Here is a 23,474-nt window from a genome sequence, read left to right as displayed (position 1 = left end):
TATTATTTCAAACTTGTGTATCAACCTCTACAGGCAGTCCTCAATGTACAACCACAGTCAAGACCATAATTTCTAAGCAAGATGGGTGTTAAATGAATCTGCTTCCCCATTGCTCATTGGAAGCCAGCTGGGAAGATTGCAAATGGGGATCACATGACCCCAGGATGCTGCAACCATCCAAACACATGCTAGTTGCGCAGTGCCTGAATTGTAATCATGTGACCATGGGCATGCTGTGAAAGTCATAAATGCAAGAACTGGTTGTAAGTCACTTTTTTCAGTGCCACTGTAACTTTGATCACCAAACAGTTGTAAACTGAGTTACTTGTGTACTGATTCAGCATGTTTCAATTACCCTCTATAGGTAGTCCTCATTTGATGACTGCCTTGTTTAATGACTGTTTGCACTTATGATGAAAAAGTAACTTAACAACCAATCCTTGCAGGGTTTATAAAACAAAGGGAAAGATGAAGTAAGGTCATAAGTACAGTTTCACTTAGCAACCGCTTCGCTTAACAACCAATTTGCCAGTCCCAATTGTGGTAGTTAAACAAAGGCTACTTGTACTTAAGTTGTAAAGAATACAGAATATTAAGTGGAAGAAGAAATGAATATGGAACTATTATGAAAACTTTTACAAGAGCAACTTTGGTTATCCCTCCAAAGTAGTAAGAAGTAGGGTTTCAGATGAAGGTCTGTACTAGTTTCCTAATACAGGGATATGCTTTATTGAGCTGTTTAGTTGAAGCAGTCACCTTATCTTTGGTTCAGAACCACCTCTTTGCTCCCTCTGTGTGTATGAGAAATTTCCCTGGTTTCCAAAGACAAATTAACTGGTGCTGCCAAAGTGAATCCAACCAAGTACTGATAGGGAATTTATGCTCTTTGTGCAGATTCCCCATAAATCTAATGGCATTTTGGAAACTTATCTTTATCAGTGTAGTAATGAGACTACAAAATCTAGTGGGAAAAGGCAAACTTGCCACCATTTATGATTTAGTTCCACTGGCTTCAATGTTGCAAAAACAAATGTTATATAAAAGACAATCCAGAATAATATGGAGCAATTTCACAGTAATCTTGTCTAGAATCATACCGTCACCTTTTTGTAGTCACTGTTCATCTAGTACAAAGATATGCATGATAAACAAGGTGTTTATTTTGTAACAAGGCAATAAAGGAGAATGAGCACCTAATTCAACAACTTTTCTGGAAAAGTATTTGCACTTTATTGTAATGCACACATTTACTCTCTAGTCTTAAGACTTAGGAATTTGGTCTTAGTACTCTGCATCCAACAGATCACATTCTTTCTTATGGAAACTTATGTTAATTTCCCCTCTGCTATCAAACTTTACTTAAAACACCACTGTAAAACTAAGACTGTGGGTCTAGGGTCTACAAATCTAATCTGAAGAAAGGCTAAAATACCTTTTCACTTGCCCTATTCCCTTGAATGCTGAATGACACTGTTCAGCTAAAGGATTTTTTTTGCCAATATCTTCCAATATTTTGCTAAGCTCAATACATTTGTATTGAAATGTATACAGTTTAAAACTCAGGCTTCATAACACAGTGTGGTTCTGGTCAGGCAACAGAGGTAGTAACATTAGTAAAGGAAACTTAATAAATATGACAGTTTTAGCATGATGGTGTCTCTTAGCACAAATTCACATAGCTACTAAGATTAGACATGCTTTGGAAAAGATCTAAAAGGCAGAAGAGGAGGCACACAGGTAGTTAAAACCCTATCTGCTAATAAAGGCTATTCTTCAGAACTCATGTTGCAATGCTGAAGTTTCTTATGAACTGGATTGCACCAGGACTGCCTCCATAATAGAGGACTGAAACCTGAAGTTGATTTTAAAGCAGGTTGTGCTGCAATTAACAATAATGAATGCATCCATCTTTCTGATGATTAAAAAAAATTGTGGTCTGCCATATTTGAGCTTCACCCCCCCATGACTGCTAGAATCAAGTTTTTTCCATCTTTTTCCTGCTATCTAGTGGTTGTCCAGATGTATGCATTGGTAATGTAATGCAGAGGTACAGAAGGAGCAAACAAAAATTAAAACCTTAAACTCCTTAAATAAATCACGTGTGCTTGAGTTCCTTTCTAAGCCTCATTCTTAATCCTTCCCAAAAGAGTGACTGTGCCTTTTCCTTGCCTTGCAAAACACAGTAACAAATCCATGCTCCTACTCTTCTGAAACAGCAAATTATATCTAGGAGGAACCTTTGTTGTTTTCTTTAAATAAAAATTATTGCCTGTTCCAATCCTTCAATTTTATCATACAGGTCTAGACTTGAAAAGTTTTCTTTGAGAAAAAAAAGATATAGAAATTATGTCCTGTTTTATTTAACAAATCAAACTTGTATTTCTTAAAAATGGCAGGTTTGTTCTAATCTCTTGACCAAGTGTATTTTAAAGGGATGTACTTTGGCAGTCCTGCAAAGTGATGGCAGTGACCTCTAAAAATATTCTTACCCAGCCATAACTTATAGTACTAGGCACAGCTTACTATTTTTTTTAAAAAAAAGATAATATACTGCACTTGAGATATTGCCATTTTTGTTTATGCTCCTTATATATCTGCATTCAAAAAGTTCAGACCATGTTGTAAGGAAGTCAGATTAATAAAAAGCAGAATATTTCCTAATGAGGGCTGAAGAAAGGCAATCAATCATTCTGTAGGACAAGTGCTCCTGATGCAGAAGGAACCCAATGAAGTTATTTTAATGTGGACAATTATAATAGTAGATGTTGCATTCTGAACAGAATTATGCTTTCATTAGATACACTGCAAAGGCCTTCTCCTTTCTCACTGCCTCTTTCTTCATGAATATTTTATTTGCCAGAGCAATAACTCAAAACTCTATCTAGCCCTGTCCAGTATATCTTCTTGTTGGCAGACCAGGGCAAGCACAAATACATCGTCACTACTGAAAGTTAGAAATAAGAGGCAGAATTGTTGATTAAAGCTACCAAATTAGCAAGAAGTGTCTGGGCAATGGCTGACTTCTATTAAATCATAAGCCAATCCCACCAACTTTGCACAACACACTGAACCATAAATTAGCCAAGCTACATTTTAGTCTACAGTTATACAAACCCATTCTCTTATTTGTGTATTTCATGTTCTGATGTCCTTGATGTTCACTTATAACTGTTTTCTATCTCTCTTTCTTCTTTTTAACTACAGATCTACTACAGAAAAATAAACTAAAACAGCTAGTTATCTGTCTGAAAGCATCCAGAGTCTCAACCCCCTTTTTCTCCTGAGGTCTGATATACTCTCTTGGCATAATAGTGTGCAGATCTCCAAGAGAACTGGGATATAAAAAGGAAACTAAACAATTTGATCATTATTTCCAAATGATGGTTTTGAGTTCATGTTGCTCTGAAATCCACAATGATTTTGCTCTATAATCAAGTATATCCCCTCACTGAATCAAGTATTTTGTCCTGAGAAATTCTCCTCCAGTTTAAAATATTAAATAAGCCTCTGTGTATGTATGGCTTGTTGGCCATTTAACTGAAAACTAGCTGTGGTGAAGGTGCAAGTATATAGTTCTTACACTATTCAAGTGTGATGTACCTTTCATTAAATTACTATAAATTGGTGACCAGAATCACACGAGCAATAATTTTTCATTTGGTGCCACTATTTTCTTGATTGTTTCTTGCAAATATTTTAATGTCATTATTTCCAAACCAGACCTAGATGTTCACTAATACCTAAACAAATTTCTTCAGACTATGGAACTTAGGACCTTAAGAAGCTTTCTGCCCCAGCTACCGCTATGGGATGGGTACAAAGCCTGTGAATTCCCAGGAAGGGTAAGATAATAATTTACACATTCACTAGCAGTACGTATGTCTATCTTTTGAACATGGAGGGGGAAAATAAGTGAGCTTTTTGCAAATGGTTGTACAGAAAGCCCAGAATTACAGTGTTGCTTCAAAATCGACCCAAGAGAGTTTGTGCACTGAAAGAAAGCTGTGATGCAGAATGAGATTCAGTTTTCCCTTCTGGGTTAGAATTTCAAGCAGTGAATTTCAGCAATAGTATCAGAAAGGCAACTCCTTTTTTCACAATATGCTTTTAAAAAAATCCTTCAGTATGTTAAGAGCAGAGAATGTCCCTTTGACTTCAGCATCTCCAGTATTGGTGGATTCCTAATAATAGTTTTGCTTGTTCCAACAGAAAGTTTGGGAATCATTGTAGGCAACAGTTTCATGAAGATGCAGGTTGACAAAGCTATGTTGGCTGTCAATCTTTCTTTCTCCCTTTCTTTCTCTTCTCTCCCCTCCCTTTGAGCCAGCAGGTGCCCAACTTTCTGCATGAATTATATTGTTGTCTGGACAATGCAGAAATATTACTGGAATTTGCCCTTCTAATCCCAGAGCAGGCATACACTGGTGAACGCTACTCATTCCACATTTTGCTAGCAATGTGATTGGGTTTTCTGGATTTTGCTTCTGGGGCTAGCAGGCAGTACTGGGAAGTGTCTTGAGTCAATGGAGGGACAGAATTCTGCCTCACAGAGCTGGCAGTGTTGAGGAAGTCTCCTTGCCATCACTTCCAGAGCTAGCAGACACTGGAGACATAATCAAAATCTTTGAAGGCATCCTGTTCCTTTTGAGTGAGGGGCCGTGATTCACGGGGTGGTGTCAGCACAGCTGCTTCAGCTGTAAACTCCTCATCAAAGTTGCTGATGTCTTCACGGCCCTTAATTACTGGCACAAAGGGTGGTTTGACCTTACGAGCCAGCAAAGCTTCCCATTCAATGCTCTGTGTACAAGGGGAAAAAAGTAAGAACTCTTGACTTCTTTGAGATGATTGTTAACATTAATTACAAAAGGAAATTATATAAATGAATAACACACTGAAAAGTATACAAAAGCAAGAAAAGTATACAAAATAAGCTACAAGATGCTGGAAATATATGGAGCCTACAGCAATAATTAACAATAAAAACCATCCATGTCAGAACAAGAAGTTTTCTTTTCAAAATCCTTATTTGATGGCCATTTCTACTGTACTTCATTTGAGCTATAGATTTTAGATGCAGAAATAGTGCAGGAAATCTTCCACTTCAGAAAAGGAGAAACTGTCCACAGACAGTAAAAGTCTTTTGGGTGCAACAAGACTGCTTTTTTAATAGCATAAATGTGATCAGATATATGAAAGTAGCCTATGTTTTAATGGATTAAAATTTCTCTGCCTTTGAAGCAGACATATAAGGGATCTGCTTTTTATGCTACAACAGTGTGTCCTTCTCTAAGAAGGCACAAAGGAACACTGTCTTGGTTGCTCTAGTATAGCCCGAGTGAAGGATGATCTCAATTGATAGTTTCAGCCCAGAATACAGTGCAGAACTTTCTTTGAACGAATCCATAACTAACAATCTGAAGAAAGAATAGAAAAGGAATGAGGTACTTACTCTGAAAAATGGGTGCTTCTTCACATCCTCTGCATCACGCTCACTAGAACCCAAGCGCCTTTCTGGATTCCGACGCAGCAGCTGAATGAAAAGTGAGGTTGTCAACATCAAATCAATAAGGGCAGACAAAGCAACTCTTACCCACCACCTTCTCCCCCAAGCCCAGAACAGTATTTTGCATGGCTATATCGTGTTTTATGTTTTCCTGCCTGCCCCAAATCTAATGTCAGTATGGAAACGTTGCAACTAAACCTACGTTCGTTAAGTTCAAGTCTCCGTCCCTGTGTTCTCCTAATCCTACAACCCCATTAGAAGAATCTCCTCTCCGGTTTTAGTCCTGGCAAATTTACAGTTGAAGCAGGAGGCACTCACCCGGCGCATGATTCCAATTGCCTCTGTGGAAAGAAAACGGGGGTAGCGCACCTCATCATTGACAATGCTGTCAAATACTTCTTCTTCATCGTCTCCTGGGAATGGGGACTACAACATCAATTGGGACAGAATTGGATATCAGTCTGGATTCTTCCATCATTCTCAGAATCAATTGCATCCATCCTCACCAATCCTAGATTCCCAGAAAAAACTTGAGAAACTGGATCAGAATCTCCCAACCTGGATAGTTTCCAGTCTTAAACTCCCAGAGTTCAAGCATGCTTCCTGGGGAATTTTGAGAGTATGAAGGCCACAGACTCGGAAGTTGCCCAGATTAAGAAATACGTTAGCCTCCTGTATCAAGCTCCCTGCCACACATTTAAATATACCATTTAGTTTATTTTTCCCTTAATGTTCAATGGCATGACTTCAAACAATGAAGACCCATTCCCAAGCATCTAATCCAAAACCCTGTTTTGCCCCACTTTCCATTTTCTGTAATTACATAAGGGTGACTTACCTCACCTACAAGCATCTCATAGATAAGGACCCCCAAGCCCCACCAATCGACTGCTCTTGTATACGAGGTGTCTGTAAGCACCTCAGGAGCCAGAAACTCTGGTGTTCCACAGAATGTGCTGGTACGGTCAGCATAGCCCATTCCTGGCAAACAAAAAGAAAAGCTGTATTAAAAATACGACTTCAGCAACAATCCTCAACAAAAGTGTAGAGAAGAACAAAAATTTCAAAATCCTCATAGAAAGTTCTGAAATAGGGACAGGATTGTCCACAGCCAGGAGTGGGGGGCGGAATGGCATCCAAATGTGAGTGTAAAAATGAGCAACTGAAGTCCCAACCTACCCCTTAATGCATCACACACAGGTAAAATGGTGTGGGACTTGATCACCTGGTTACATTTGACATTTTGATGTCATTGACCACAACCCCTAGAAATCCCCGAGAATAGGGCCTTTTCCCCAACATTTACTGCTAACTTTTATATTTTTGCATATCACAAGGCTACCAATGCATGCATGATGACTGTACAAAAAATCTTGGCAAAATAGATTCTTCTCTCACCTCTTTTGCAGTCTCTGCTCTCCCCAACTGACACCTAGGGGTTTTTTTGAACAGCTTCAGATCAGATTCTGCTAATCAAGCCAGCATAATTCCGAGAGACATATTATGTTTTCATTTTATTTAAAATATTTATGCCAACTTTGGAGAAATTAACCCATCCCCCAAAATCACCTTCTTTGCAGAGGCCAAAATCTGCAATTTTCACAAAGCCTTCTGTGTCCAATAGTAGGTTATCCAGCTTCAGATCCCTGAAGGATAAGAAAACTTTTAAGTAAAATAAATGCTGCATTTTGTAGGAATTGTTACTTACTGCCACAAAAATCAGACAATGGCGTTTCTAAACTTTTTACACAGGAACCCTCCATTATAACTTTAGCTCTTTGTGGCAGGATCTAAAGACATTACTACATTTCCAAAGTCATGTTTAGGAGAAATGGTTTGAACAACGCTTATCCTTGCTAAGTGAATGTGAAAAGAATTGGAAATTAATATGCAAATGGTTCTTCCTTACTGACTGCTCATTAAGCAACCAACGTTGTGACCGCATTGAAAAAGTGGATAAGTCCTCATTCTTGCAACCGTCAGTGCGCGCCCCCCCGTGATTGTAATTTGGGCACTTGACAATCAGTGCATATTTAAAATGGTCCTGGAATCATGTGATTGCCATCAATGACCTTCAAAGCAAAGTCAATAGGGAAGCTGGCAGGAAGTCACAAGTATTATGACATGTTTAATAACCAAGATGATTTGCTTAATAACTGCAGCTAGAACAGAAATCATAAGTTATTGCAGTCATATGACATTTCACTTTCCAACACAGTTGCCGATCCCAACTGTGGTCAGTAAATGAGGACTACCTATGGTGTAATAATACGATGTGAAAAGATGCAGAAAAGACTATGAAAGAAAGGGAACATATGGAATGGCTTTAATAGTGATACGTACCTATATACTATCTTGTGGTCATGAAGAAACTGCAGGCCCAGGACCACACAAGCAGCATAAAACCTGAAGGTGAGAACAAACTGTGAAACCCCTGCAGCAGAGGTAACGCCAGCTCTATTCTGGCAGTCAACAATGATTCCCATTTGTGGGAGCTATAATCTAAGAGAGAATAATGATATAACAAATAAATGGGGCTAAAAACCCAAGACCTAAATCTGCTCTCAGTACATTGGAAGGATAGCAACATTTAAAATGGCACCCAACAAGGTTCTTTCAGGAACCCTTTAAGATGCATTTTTTTGGTACTGTAAGGTCTGCCTTCTCTCTGATGTGGCACTTACGTTGCACGTGGCTCTGAGAAAACATCAGTGTGTATGTGCATCATGAGGTCTCCACCTGCTGTGTACTCCATGACAAAACAGACATGCTGGGGTGTCTGGAAACAGGCGAAAAGGTTCACTAGGAAAGGATGCCGTGCTTGGGTCACAATCTCAAAAATCCGCTTCTCACACATCAGGCTAGGAAGAGGGGGGAAACTATCAGGATGGGAGACAGCTATATGCAATTCGATCCTCAGTCATGTTAACTATCACTTTCATAATTGCAGTGGTGCACAACTACACATCATTAAAAAAGAACAGACCTTGACACACTTGCACATTTGAGCAGTTCTATACTATGATTATATATTTGTCTGGGCATTTACCCTTTCCATTTCTAACTCACAGTTAACTCACCTCTCTACTTCATCTCTCGCAACAATATCCCCTTTCTTTAAGGCCTTAATAGCAAGCAGTTCTTTTGTTCGGTGTGACTCAGATAACAACACCTATATAAAAGATGAACAGAAGCAAAGTCGTTATTTAAGATATTGATCAGTGACTAGGAATAGTGGTCAGGAAATGCAAAGCAGGCTCACAGAGAAAAAAAATATCTTTCAGCTCTGCATCAGGTTTGTTCTCAGCTTGATTGTTTTTTAGTATTTTGATTTTGATCAGGCATATAAATGTAATTTAAGTCCTATTGCGATAACTGGTCTTGTTTTGGTAACATCAACAGTTATAAAGAATGTCATCCTATTTTTCCATAACATATATGTTATGAAAGGATTCACTTAAAATCATTGTTTTGGATACTTTTAAGGCATATATTTGTAGCCATATGACTGCACGTTTCAGGGAAAAATAAAAAACTAAAAAAACTTGAAAAATAAAGTTTAGAAGCTTTTAGAACATATGCAAGAAAACCTACAATGGCAACTTTAAGACTTGTGGACTTCAACTCCCAGAATTCCCTGGCAAGCATGGCTGGCTGTGGAATTGTGGGAGTCGAAGTCCACAAGTGTTAAAGTTGCCAAGGTTGGAGACCCCTCTCCTAAAGGATTGCAAGAACAGCACTTGTAGAATGGCATGAGGCCACCTCTGCAAGAAGACCACTCCTCTCATTGGCTGCCGTGTCTGTCAAAAGCTTCAGAAAAATGAGAAGGTAAGTTCAGTGCTCCCACACATGGCTGGGTGACTGGACAGGGAGCAGGGCAAAGCGTCTAGGGCAGTGGCAGCTTCGTGTGTGCTGGTAGCCCCAGGAGCCAGCTGAGGCTCCCACATGCTGCTAGGAGGGAAGCAGGTCCAGGGCCACAGCAGCTTCATATGTCCCAGTAACCCCTGGAACTAGCCAAGGGCTCCCATACATGGCTGGGTGGAGAGCAGTCTGAAGGCCTGCAGGACTGCGGTAGCTTTGCATGCACTATAGTTCCTGGAATGCCCAATGCCAATGGGCCCTGGGCCTCCCAGAGCTTCCCCCATCCCTTGAGGCACTCCCGCATTCTGCTTAATCTAAGCAATTGGGTGAGATGGGATTGGGATTGTTGGAGCAAAGCAGTCACATGGTGTCACTTAATAACTGCTTCACTCAAATGATAAGAGATTTTGGGCCCAACTGTGGTCTTTTCAGTCAAGGATTACCTGTACTGGAGTTACAAAGGAGACGTATTAAAGTTTTGAAAGACTTGATGAGGAATAAAGAGAAGAAAAAGATGAAAAATCAGTATGTATACACACACACACACATGTATGTATGTATGTATAGGTAAAGGTTCCCCCGCACATGCGTGCTAGTCGTTTCTGACTCTAGGGGCCGGTGCTCATCTCCATTTCAAAGCCGAAGAGCCAGCGCTTGTCCGAGGACATCTCCGTGGTCATGTGGCCGGCATGACTAGACGCCAAAGGCGCACGGAACGCTGTTACCTTCCCACCGGAGTGGTTCCTATTTTTCTACTTGCATTTTTACGTGCTTTCGAACTGCTAGGGTGACAGAAGCTGGGACAAGTAACAGGCGCTCACTCTGCTATGCGGCACTCGGGATTCGATCGGCAGTTTGGTGGGTTGAATCCCGAGTGCCGCGTAGCAGAGTGAGCGCCTGTTACTCGTCCCAGCTTCTGCCAACCTAGCAGTTCGAAAGCACGTAAAAATGCAAGTAGAAAAATAGGGACCACTCCGGTGGGAAGGTAACCGCGTTCCGTGCGCCTTTGGCGTCTAGTCATGCCGGCCACATGACCACGGAGACGTTCTCGGACAAGCGCTGGCTCTTCGGCTTTCAAACGGAGATGAGCACCGGCCCCTAGTGTTGGAAACGACTAGCACGCATGAGTGAGGGAACCTTTACCTTATATATATATGTGTGTGTGTGTGTGTGTGTGTGTGTGTGTATACACACACACACACACACACACACACACTATAGAGTTTGAAGAATTTCAAGCAGATTGATAAATTAATAGGAATGTTTTTATAAAAACCATCCATTAAATGTTCTTAATCTAAAAAAAATCATATAATGATAGGGGCTTTAACTGTCTTGAATGTCAGCTTTATTAGTGTGCATATATATGCTGAGTTGCATTTCACTATGGAACTAAATTATTATCTGACCCTCTTTGATAGGATAGAAAGGAGTGGTTCCTTTTTTAACCAAAATTTTTATTGAATTTCCAGTATTAAGAGTTGTAACAAAAATATTACTCATTTATGACAGAAAAAGACAGTGCTGCCAAGAAGTTTTAGCTAAGATCAAATGTAGTATCTAGATTTAAAATCTTGAGCTGGTATTAGTTGTTTGTTCTCTGCTTAGGAATTTGTTCTTTTTTGATATGATGGAAATACTGATCAATATCTTCTGTGTTGTCAGGGTTTAATGCTAAGTTTAAAAACTGAGCTGTTTCAATGTATACCATTCTACCTCTCTTTCTCTTTTCTTTTCTTAACAATAACATATATTAAAGATGAAAGGAACAGGACTGCCACATTCCAAACATTGTGTTTACTCTCATTATGCTACTAATTGATGATTCTGCATCCATCAAGATGGAGGCAGATGTTTTGTATTGAGAGACTGGCAAAAACTGGGGGGAGGGCATGCAATACTCACTTTGCCAAAGTGCCCGCGACCGAGCACAGCTACAAAATGGAAATCATCCATAGTGAGAGGTGTTTTTCTCAGATGGCTGCTACAAAATAAAAGAGAAAGTCAGGGGTGGCTCCCTACCACTAGCTCTACCCCAACACACATACACAAATCCTTATACAAAAAAATAAAGTTGTTAAAAGTCAATGATTTAGCAAAATCAGCTCTGGGCATTCCTTTTTTTCTATAAATATATATAAAACAACTTTTCCCAATCCTCCTGATTTGTGGGCTTTAGAATCCCTTAGCCAACGTGGCCATTGATGATAATCGTGGGAACTACATCTAAACAGGTCAAAAAGGAAGATTGAGTCAGGCGTTATTCATCTACCAGTTAAATAAGTTCCTGATCATTCAAGCAGGATTGAAATTAGCAAAATAAATAAATAAACAACCCTGTTTCTTTATACAGGGACTTATCAAAATAATTGTATCTTGCATGATCACATGAATACTTATATGGGGTAAATGCAGATGTAATTGATGGCATACCACCAGAATTGACTGGCATAATTTTATCAGTAAGTTCATACGAGATGTAGGTCAAGGAGAGGGAGCAAAAGCAAAGAAACATCTTAAAGACAAGGAAATTATCTGTGTTTTGCCTAGAGATATATTAACTCAGCTCCCATTAGAATTCACTGTTTGCAAGGTGAGCAGAGCACACTGTGGATGTTCTGCCATGATGGGGAATTAAGTCATTTATTATCAGACATTGTACTGGTGACATCTGTATCCTCATTTCAGACATCACTATATGCATTAGAGTTTTTGAACCACTATGCATTGTGCACATTTAATGAAGCAAATCCTAGGTAGAAAAATCAGTGTATCATCAACTATGCATTTATTTGCAACACAGACTGTTTATAATATGCTGACAGAACAAGGAGTTGGAGACGTAAGTGAGCCATTTCACAGGAAAGAGTAATTAATAGCAAGATAAAACAATTAAAAGAGTCTATGATGGCAGAAAATGGGAAAAAGCTGTTACCTACCTGTGAAAAATACTTTCAGATCCTCTAGTCTCACCTCCTGAACCTAACTCCATTTGAAAGACCTCCTCCTCAGCTTGTGAAGTCTGTAAAGAAATAGAAATATAAAAAAAAGAAGTAACTGCTGGAAAACAGGAGCTTCCCTGCCTGCCGAAACTGAAAAAGAGACACTTACCAGTAAGAGCTTCCCAGGAAGTTCAGGATCATCCTGGCCCAAATGCCCAATTTGAACTCTATCCCCTTCCAAGTTCAGCTTCTCAATGGCAATGTCCCTGGATGGGGGGGGGGGAAGAATTACATGGAAAATTACCAAAGAAACTACAACCTGAGGAGAAATTGGGTTAATTAAGGTATTTACTCCAGGGGTCGAGGCACTGATGCTTTCCAAATGTTTCTGAATTACAAATACAAGCGGTCCTAGCCTTCACAGTCAATAGTAAGGGACGTTGTAAGCTACACATGGGGACAGATTTTATTTTAGGACTATAATCCTGAGGTGATTTAGCAGGACATCCAAGGAATTTTATATTAGCCCCTTAAATATAGGTGGCGTGATGGCTCAGCGGTTAAGATGCTGAGCTTGTTGGCTAGAAAGCCGACAGCCCGGGTTCAAGAACCAAGCATTGCTCTCTGAGTGAGCTCCCATCTTTGCCTAGCTCCTGCCAAGCTAGCAGTTGGAAAGCACGCAAATGCGAGTGCCACTTTGGTGGGAAGGAGACAGTGCTCCCTGATATCATGCTGGTCACATGACCGCCTTTGGACAGCATTGGCTCAATGGCCCTTGGAATGGGCCCCTTACAGTCAGTTATGACCAGCGGAGTAAAATCTGCAGGGACTCCTTTCCTTCCTCAAACATACGGCTTCAGAAATATTCACACCTTAGCTTTCTTTCATCAGCCAATAGCAACAAAGTCAAATAAGTATAATATGAAACATGAAAACATGGTTTTTAAATGCTGCAGCAGCTCCACCGCACACCTTCAAGTATATGAAACACCTACCCAGAGCTCTGCCTACTTTCTGAGCCAGATGTTGGAGTCATCTGCGTTGAGGGGCTATAAGTCCCTGTAGTACTGGCAGTGGGAATGAGGCGTCGCAGGAGACGTACCCAAGTGGCAATATCAATGTTCATCTGACGAGCACGCAAGAAAGCTTTCCCTAGGAAAGACACAGCTGGAATTTTGCAAGTGATGTCACACAGGCAGGCATACACGTTTAAGGGGACTAGGGGATCAAACCAAAGACACCCAGAGCTAGCATCCCATTTCCACAGCAGCCAAGAAATACAGGTAGTCCTCAACTTACGACCACAATGGAGCCCAATATTTCTGTTGTTAAGTGAGGCAGTTATTGAGTATTGCCTTATTTTACAAACCTTCTTGCCTCAGTTGTTAAGTGAGTCACTGCAGGTGATAAGTTAGTAATCCGGTTGTTAAGTGAATCTAGCTTCCCCTTTGACTTTACTTGTCAGGAGGTCACAAAAAGTGATTACATGACCTTGGGACATAATAATGGTTATACATATGAACCAGTTGCTAAGCATCTGAATTTTGATCATATGATCATGGGGATACTGCAAAAGTTGTAACTGTGAAAAACAGTCATAAGTCAGTTTTTTCAGTGCTGTTGTAACTTTGAACGGCCACTAAATGAACTGTTGTAAGTCAAGGACTACCTGTACTATATCTTTGTGAAGCCTGTAAGTAGTTTTCTAAGTTATTCCTCAGAAATTCATAGAGGTATATTATTATCCTGGACAGTGCATCATAGATATTTGAGCATTAACAGCCTTATCCCTCATTAATATTCTTATACTCCTTTCAAAACATTTAACCTAATGGCCATCAGTTCTTATGACACCTAGTTCCATAGGCCAATTCTGTGCTACATGTAAATATTTATAATTGTTCCAGTCATTCAAAAAGGATCATTTGATTACCTAACAGCTTAGTGCTATGCTAATCCATAACAATCAGGAATCATGACATGAAGGTCACTACAGGAATGTATGAGATCAGCGGTACAGGAAAATTCTCAAACCTGCCTTCATCAGTTCAAATTTAACCATTTATGTTTTTATATATTTATGCAGAAAAATGCCACTGGGAAAACAGAAATTAGTATTAGCCTCCATCCAAATACCATACATTCATGAACAAATCCAAACATACTGTATAGGATCAAATCCCCAAGAAGAGACAACAATATAAGAACTAAGTCTACATAAATGGCCAAGAAAGTGGGTTATGAAATGCTTAGACTAAAACCTACACTTGCTACTTTTTATTTATTAAATTTATACATAGCCAATGTAAATGAGATCTTCTTACTCCACTAACTATTTCCATCATGAACCACCCCACTGAGACCCCAAGCCAACTGGCCGAACCAGGTCTTCAGGCCCTTTTGGAAAGCCAGTGGGGTGGGGGCAGATCTCATCTAGAGGGGCACAATGTTCCAGAAAGTGGGAACCAGGGAAGAAATGACTCTTCTTCTCCTGGACCCAACCAGTCAAAAATCCTTGACTGACAGAGTCTGCAGCATGCCCCTTCTGCCAGATCTGTTGTATATCCAATATAAGCTATTATCCATTTACCTTCAGCTCCATCCAACAAGGACTAGGAAACCTGAAGGCCTCCAAATGTTATTGGATTCCAATCCTCATTAAACTCAGCCAGCCTATCCCCAAAGTCTGGATTACAAGAAAGCTGTTATGGTAAAGGATCTTTTGTAAGGATTAGATGAAATTATTGAGGTATTATTGAGGCATTGAGGTACTCTTAATATTTAAAGTATGCTATGCAGGTTTCCAGATACCCATGCATGTGTATTTGTCTCATAAAAGATGCAGGTATTTAACATTTAATGAAAGCAGCTACTGAAGCCATTTTTTGAAAATGATGTGCTCAAGTTATGGAACGGAGCATTTAAATGCAGCAAGAAAATAGTTGAGTATGTTACAAGACTAGATTTCATTGGGGAGGCCAATTGGTTACTTTTCTGCCTGAGATCCTAGCAGGAAATGTTCCCTTGGAGAAAAAAAAATACTTTGGAGAAGCTCATCCTTGGCCTGCTCATCCTCACCCTTACTCAGTCACACAATGAGAATAATGTGAACAACCACGCATGATATGCAACAATGACGACAGATATTCCACACCAAAAAATACGTGATACTCTAGCACCTTATTTCCAATGCCATTTCTCTCCCAAAGCTAACCAAGCTGGCAATTGGTATGACCTGGTCCTTCAACACTGTAGACTAAGGAAGTACTCGAGGCTGGCTGATCAAGATTCAAACTGTGGTCTGACTTCTTACCTTGCTGCTTGGAGAAGATCTTCTTCTGTCGCTGGAGCTTGGGTATGCGCTCAATGACAGGGTTAAAAAAGATAACCTGCAGCAAGAGAGTGTACGGTAAGCTAGGCAAAGGGGCAGTGCATCCTGAGAAACAGCTCCTGCTGCAACACTGCTGCAACACTGCTGCAGTGAAAAGCAGCCTTGAGGCTCAGGCTGTTTCTTTCGCAAGCTAGATCGACCCAGATGCGAACAGCAACCTCTGGCTGACTGGGGCTGAGGAGCCTCCATCTAAAAGGAGGAATTCAGTCCTGCTCCTCTTCATCAGCCATCATCAGCACTTCATCAGACATGAGCCTCAGAGTGCAAGGCTCCCACCCACAGTTCCACTACCCCACTTTCTGCAGTAGCCGAAAGGTCAAACCTCCATCCACTACATTAAAAAACAAACCCCAAACCAGAAATCACTGATGTTTATTTATGAAGACATTCCTATTACTCTTCATCTTTAATACATTCAAAGTGAATCACAACCTGGCTGAAATATAAAATAAACACCATCCTAAAATGATTAAGGCCATAGGTTTAACAAATAAAGCAGGGAAAGATTGAAAAATGAAAGCTTGAAATAACACAAAATCTTAGCAGCATATCTAAAGAGTTCAAAGTGTGGGATCCAGCCCCATGCTAAAGCCTCAAGGCTGTACAAGCAAGCATATCTAGTATGGCTTCTGGAGAGTCACAAATGGTCAGGAAAAGAACCTTTAGCTCGGTTAATGAAGCACAACAAAACTGAAATATTTTGACTTCACTTAGCATCTCAAGGATAGTGTTAATTATAAGCAAATAATCTTGTAATGTGAATTGTTTGTGATGGCAAAATCTTTCCATAAAGTAAAAACTTCCATTAGAAACTGACCAATATTAAAAGGATGAAATATTTATTCATTATAAGCCATTATTTTGTGATGATTTGAAAGTTAGCATCTTGTAATATGTAGGACCTCAAAAAATAACAATTTTGTCCCAGACTATTTGACAACTTTGCTCAGTAATTCCAAGTTATTCATTTTTTTTAAGGTTGAGCTTTTATTACAGGGACATTTTCACTTATTTTTTACATAAACTGTAATAAATTATACATTGAAGTATTCCACAGATAATTCATGTTTTAGGGCAATTTAGTTCCAATCCAGAGCTAAAATATTCCATCATCATATACTGATTTGATTGCTGAAAATTGCAACATCATTTTTCAAAGATAATCAAGGAATACCTTATCTGATATTAAACATAGGGGTTGCACATGAAGAAAAAAACTAGGTTGATTAAAATATGGGGTATTTATGCAAATAGAAAGATGTGGGATGGGAATAGCTTTGATGATGATTTGTCCCTTATTTTTTAAAATGGAAGTACACAAGTAGCATATTGCAATGGGGTTCAGTAAGAACAATTATTTTAAAGTAATAACACTATTTCAAAACATATTTGTAAAAACTGAATTTTCACAACAGGAAATAGCACCATGTCTAATCAGTGACACCAAAAATATAAAAAAGAAAAGAAAGAAATGTTTTGTCCTTCTTGAGTTATTGATAAACTGTGTGGGTCTTATTGTCACTGGTTAAGTTTCCTGAAGATCATTTCCTGTCTCAAAGTACTTGGGATTTTAACATTCATAAAAAATTGCTGACTTTGGGAATAAGGTGAATCCATTGGAATTGGGCAGCTAATAAATTCAAATAAATAACTAAAGCTTTGTCAGTTACTTTTCACCTGACTCCCTCTCCATTTCATTGCTGATATGGTATAATCGAAACAGGCTGAGTGAACAAACTGAAGAATCTCACACAACAGTTTTTATATAAAGAATCTTTTTAACTCTGATACAGTGCAGTATCAATACTGGATAAGGATAGACCTTCTCTACAGGCTGAATAAACTAAGAAGCAAATGCCTGATTCTATAATGAAGCAGCCGAGTAGAGATGGGATCCTATAGCCCCATTATTCCTGTTCATTGGCCAGACTAGTGGGGCTCCCATGACATCTAATGGCCCACATGTCTTCCCCATTCCACTCCCTTTGGGGGGGGAAAAAGGAAAACTCGTGTAATTGATTTATATCTAAGTATGTGATGTTGCAAACATACAGCACGTATGGATTAATGGTGGAATTATCACACACAAGAAGTGGAAACAGGAAAATAAGATGCCTGAATACTTTTTCAGTAGCATGTAGATAATAATGCTCTCCCTTCATTCTCTCCACAACTGTACATATAGCACTTACAGGTGAAACTCGAAAAATTAGAATATCGTGCAAAAGTTCATTTATTTCAGTAATGCAACTTAAAAGGGGAAACTAATATATGAGGTAGACTCATTACATGCAAAGCAAGATAGTTCAAGCCGTGATTTGTCATAATTGTGATGATTATGGCGTACAGCTCATGAAAACCCCAAATACAAAATCTCAGAAAATTAGAATATTGTGAAAAGGTGCAATATTCGAGGCTCAAAGTGTCCCACTCTAATCAGCTAATTAAGCCATAACACCTGCAAAGGGTTCCTGAGCCTTTAAATGGTCTCTCAGTCTGGTTCAGTAGGAATCACAATCATGGGGAAGACTGCTGACCTGACAGTTGTGCAGAAAACCATCACTGACACCCTCCATAAGGAGGGAAAGCCTCAAAAAGTAATTGCAAAAGAAGTTGGATGTTCCCAAAGTGCTGTATCAAAGCACATTAATAGAAAGTTATGTGGAAGGGAAAAGCGTGGAAGAAAAAGGTGCACAAGCAGTAGGGATGACCGCAGCCTGGAGAGGATTGTCAGGAAAAGGTCATTCAAAAGTGTTGGGGACTTTCACAAGGAGTGGACTGAGGCTGGAGTCAGTGCACCAAGAGCTACCACACAGAGACGGATCCTGGACATGGGCTTCAAATGTCGTATTCCTCATCAAGCTGCTCCTGAACAACAAACAATGTCAGAAGCATCTTACCTGGACTAAAGAAAAACAGACCTGGTCTGTTGCTCAGTGGTCCAAAGTCCTCTTTTCTGATGAGAGCAACTTTTGCATCTCATTTGGAAACCAAGGACCCACAGTCTGGAGGAAGAATGGAGAGGCACACACTGCAAGATGCTTGAAGTCCAGTGTGAAGTTTCCACAGTCTGTGTTGGTTTGGGGAGCCATGTCATCTGCTGGTGTTGGTCCACTGTGCTTCAGGGTCAAGTCCAGGGTCAACGCAGCCGTCTACCAGGAGATTTTGGAGCACTTCATGCTTCCTTCCGCAGACGAGCTTTATGGGGATGCTGACTTCATTTTCCAGCAGGACTTGGCACCTGCCCACACTGCCAAAAGCACCAAAACCTGGTTCAATGACCGTAGGATTACTGTGCTTGATTGGCCAGCAAACTCGCCTGACCTGAACCCCATAGAGAATCTATGGGGCATTGCCAAGAGAAAGATGAGAGACATGAGACCGAACAATGCAGAAGAGCTAAAGGCCGCTAGTGAAGCATTCTGGTCTTCCATAACACCTCAGCAGTGCCACAGGCTGATAGCTTCCATGCCATGCCGTATTAAGGCAGTAATTGCTGCAAAAGGGGCCCAAACCAAGTACTGAGTACATATGCATGCTTATACTTTTCAGAGGTCCGATATTGTTCTATGTACACTCCTTGTTTTATTGATTGCATGTAATATTCTAATTTTCTGAGATTGTGGATTTGGGGTTTTCATGAGCTGTACATCATAATCATCACAATTATGACAAATCACGGCTTGAACTATCCTGCTTTGCATGTAATGGGTCTATCTCATATATTAGTTTCTCCTTTTAAGTTGCATTACTGAAATAAATGAACTTTTGCACGATATTCTAATTTTTCGAGTTTCACCTGTATATAAAGAAGCCACCATTGTTTAAATTCATTCACTGTGTAAAAGTATTGCAGAACAATATTTGGGACATGTTGCTGCTACCATGCTCTTTCTGGATTTCAACACTTTCTATCCACTCACTCAATAAAAATAATCTAAGTACTAGAATGTCAGTTCCTTCCCACCCACCTTGACCGCAATCATTTTTTTCCCCTGTTACCTCTGCTAACAGAGTGCCCTGTGGCTCCAATTCCAGGTGAATTTCATGGCGCTCATTGTCAAGAAAATCTTCCAGCTTGAGGTATTTCAGAGCACAGAGACTGCGGTAGTCACGCCAATAGACACCAATCTCCAGCTCTCTTGACTGATATGGAGAGAAGAGATCCATTAAAAAGATCAGCAGCAAGTAGTCACTGTCTCCACAACACATCCACCACTCCTACATTGAGGTCCAAATTGTTTCCTAACAATCAGTTAACAGGGGCTTCACCATATTTCTCTATCTGAAGAATGGTGATATCAAAGAGTACACAAAAGAGATCATTATGAACAGATGCACTTTAATAAATATGAAAAATATCGACTGGAAAACAAAATAAAATAATTTTTATAATAACCTGATTCCTCTCCTTGCAGTTATTATTCATGTGACTATGGCATGAAATTGGAGGGGTAACATGACTTCTTTGCCACAGAGATATGAGCAGAGAGATGTTTATATAGTACAGATCTGGTATCTGAAGCCCATTAAAAAGGCACCATCTTTGCACATACCCTTTCTAATTCCACTGTGAAAACCTGGTTCCAAGCTTGTAGGCCAATGGCTTTCCAAGCGGTCTGGCCTACAACTCCATTGTCCAACTTCAATACAGCACTTATTTCATCTATGAGAGAAACAATTGGAATGCTGAGAAAGAGCAAATAAGATAAGAGAGCTGAATATAAGAATTTCGTTTCATGCTGACCAACTGCATTAACACCAATGCAGCACTAAAACATATTAACATCCGTCTTATTCATTCTCTCATTTTAGTGCAGTTCACCCTCAAGACTACTTACTGCTGGTATCTTCTGATTTGATGGTGGTCCTGCCACTTACACTGCCACTGCGATTATATAGCCCTCGCCCGCTGCGGCTCATGAATGAAGGCCGTGCTTCACCAGGACTGTTGCAAGGCAGGCAGACAGTGGAGCCACGGGTACGTCCTGGGACAACCTCCAGCAACCCACTGCAGCCTAACAACTGCACTTCCAGGGTCCCTGCCAACAAAAAACTTCTAAGAACCAAAGTCTGGAACGTTTAAAACAAAACAACAATATTTTCTTTAAGAGAGAGTCAGCAAGAGATCAGGCAAAACAAAATAAATCCTATTATCTCATTTGTGTATGGAAAAGAAGGTACATTAAGAAAGGATTAGAAAGCGCAGAAAACAACTACTGTATGAGATGGGGATACTGACTAAGTAGAATGTTCTCATTGTTGCTGTTATTAATTATTACAATTTCATTTCTATATCACCTTCTTAAATGGCTCAGACCGAATTAAACACAGTCAATAACTAAACCGAAACATTCTGGCAATAGACTGACCCAAGCTATGCCCAGGGAGAAGGGGAAACGCAGTCACCTGTGAGTGGAGATGGCTTTGACAGGGTATTATACTGGTTATGCTGGTAGGAACTGGTATTGCGGGCACTGAAGGCAGGAGAGGAGGCCAAGATGAGTTCCTCCTTGATGATGCAGGCCTTTGGATGATCTTCAGGCAGTTCAGCTAGACGTTGCTCCAGAGAATATCGCAAAAGATCCAACTTCTGGCTTGATTCGTTCAGCCTGGTCTGTGCCTACAGCAAAGGTCCAGATCATCAAGTACCAATTTGGCTCGGCCTAGTAATGACCCATTTTATATGCTCCTTCCATTTCCACACAGTTTCCAAACCAAAACAGTCCGCCTGATATATTAACAGTGATATAGACTCAGCACCCTTCTTCAGCAAGTGGACTGTTGGATCCCAGGCCATATCTCAGATACAGAGCTTAAAAGTAGGAAACCAAAGTGCAGTATTCCCTGTGCCCATGGTACAGGTTATAGGAAATCTATATGTAATGCAATGTTTTTTAACTCTTCTCCAGCAATTATTAGCATTTAGATGCAAATGTTCTGACAATGAATAAACCTGTCACAACTTTTGACAAAAACTAGTTGCTTTTTTGTTTGTTTGAGGGATTTAATTGACTAGGGCATACATTGTGAGGCTTCAGATTAACAGTGGCCTCCCAAAATGTCAACTGTGATCCACTTCAAATGTTTGTTTATTGTGTTTCTAGACTTTCCATCTCCCAGAACAGACACAAATGTTGTCTTTGAACTGTAATTTTTAATATGCCAGAAGTGGGATAATATTAAATATATCAGAAAGTCATATTAATTTAATTTAATTTAATGCAACTTTTTTCTAAATTGTGGTTTTTAAGATTCCATCCCAAAGTCAGACACAGTGCTTAGTCTAAAGAAGACTGAGCCTATTTAGCATAGGAAGCTGTGTTTGGACAATAAGCACGCCGGCTGAGAATGCTTACTTGTAGGGCCAAACACATCTAGAAACACCAGTCTGGGAACAGGTGATGCAAAAGTTGCAAATATATGTCAGAGAATGGCATAAATGGAAACAAGAATTTTAGGTTATTTCTATTCTGCTGTAAATTATGGCTAATTTACAGTAGCACTGAATTGCTGACTGCTTCATTTCTTCAATCATTTTATGTATCTTTATTATATATTACCAACCAAGCAAACTGCACCATTACCTCAGAAATAGCATGACGATCCTGAACTTTGCCGGAGCTCAGAAGGCGCAGTACATTTTTGGCACCTTCAGATATAGCATATTCTACTTGAAAGTGATGGCGAAGCTCCTCAATTCTCAATTCTATGGCGCTTAGATCTGTGTTCCCTGCAAGGAACATTAAAAAGTCAGTCTATTTCCATTTGTATGCTTAGCGCCAGGGCCACGAAATGACACCCACAACTTCCCTAGTTCAGTGCCAGCCTTAACTATTATGTATTTCCCAGAATATCCTCAACCCCTTGTAAAGACATTTATAGGAAATAAACACGATGGAGGAATATAGTCCAGTGCTCTATTGGAGGTAAGACTATTTGCCTGCAAATAATAGGAAAGGAACATCCAAGGCTGGAGGGAACTGGAGAAAATAGAGAGAACAGCCTCACTGATAGGATATAAACATAAATAGATTCATTGTGACTGCCTACCTATCATAGCAGCCATTTTGTCACTTTGACAAGCTCTTACATTTTATGGTGCATACTAGTCCCAAAAGGAATCCCTGGCTTAAAAGAATGATAGATCCCTTTGTGCTTAGCTCCAAAGGGAAACACACAGACCTGCATCCAGACCCAGAAATAGGGCCTTCACACCAGTTGGGGAAAAGGCAGGACTTTAAACTGTTCCAAAAAACCATTTCCTAGTTTGAGAGAGCAACAGGGACGTTGGCCTTTCTGAAGTGACAGCCTGGTTATCACATAAACAGAGCTTGCAGCAAACAGGGTTTTTTTTCTTGTCTTCTTCACCTTGCCCATCTTCCATAGTCAGCTGCACCTCGTCAGCTTGCACAGCCTTGCGAATCTGCATGCGGATAATGTTTATCTTGGTTTTGCTATCTTGTAGCATTTGCTGGGCTGTCTGGAGCAGCTTCCGATCCTAGATGGAAGACCAAAGGGGAGGACTGAATTCTCTCCAGCAGAAGAAAAGTATTGAAAATCACAGAAAAATCAATGTAGCTGGCAATAGGTTTAAGACAGGCTGACAGACCAACTGACCGAAATAAGCTGTAAGAATACACACAGAACAAACTGGACTGCCTTCCTTCCAGGATATTAACAATTATTATCTCCAATAGTTATCTCTCTTTAATTCTGCCCATCCATCAAGAGTTGGGTGATCTTCCAAAATGTAATCAATCAATCAATCTGGCAG

General features: G+C 40.0%; 1 protein-coding gene across 3 annotated transcripts in view; it reads right to left on the bottom strand.

The window, feature by feature from the left end:
• Positions 1-960: 960 nt before the first annotated feature.
• Positions 961-23,474, bottom strand: part of PKN1 (protein kinase N1) — an 89,569-nt gene continuing 67,055 nt past the window's right edge. For all 3 annotated transcript variants that reach the window (XM_081317673.1, XM_081317675.1, XM_081317674.1), the window contains 19 exons: positions 23,069-23,198; positions 22,285-22,430; positions 21,107-21,320; positions 20,539-20,739; positions 20,254-20,363; positions 19,700-19,843; positions 15,620-15,695; positions 13,302-13,458; positions 12,476-12,572; positions 12,304-12,386; positions 11,270-11,348; positions 8,584-8,675; positions 8,188-8,364; positions 7,847-7,909; positions 7,073-7,149; positions 6,342-6,484; positions 5,822-5,929; positions 5,450-5,530; positions 961-4,797 (listed from right to left, as the gene is read on the bottom strand). In XM_081317673.1, coding sequence (XP_081173799.1) covers positions 4,594-4,797; positions 5,450-5,530; positions 5,822-5,929; positions 6,342-6,484; positions 7,073-7,149; positions 7,847-7,909; positions 8,188-8,364; positions 8,584-8,675; positions 11,270-11,348; positions 12,304-12,386; positions 12,476-12,572; positions 13,302-13,458; positions 15,620-15,695; positions 19,700-19,843; positions 20,254-20,363; positions 20,539-20,739; positions 21,107-21,320; positions 22,285-22,430; positions 23,069-23,198 — 2,382 coding nt within the window. In that variant the 3' untranslated portion in view covers positions 961-4,593. The remainder of the gene's footprint in view (positions 4,798-5,449; positions 5,531-5,821; positions 5,930-6,341; positions 6,485-7,072; positions 7,150-7,846; positions 7,910-8,187; positions 8,365-8,583; positions 8,676-11,269; positions 11,349-12,303; positions 12,387-12,475; positions 12,573-13,301; positions 13,459-15,619; positions 15,696-19,699; positions 19,844-20,253; positions 20,364-20,538; positions 20,740-21,106; positions 21,321-22,284; positions 22,431-23,068; positions 23,199-23,474) is intronic.

The sequence above is a fragment of the Vipera berus genome (assembly GCF_964194415.1).
Source record: "Vipera berus genome assembly, chromosome: 2".
In the NCBI taxonomy this organism is placed as follows: Eukaryota; Metazoa; Chordata; class Lepidosauria; order Squamata; family Viperidae; genus Vipera; species Vipera berus.
Note: the sequence above shows the minus strand (reverse complement) of the source record. Positions and strands in the feature narration are given on the sequence as shown.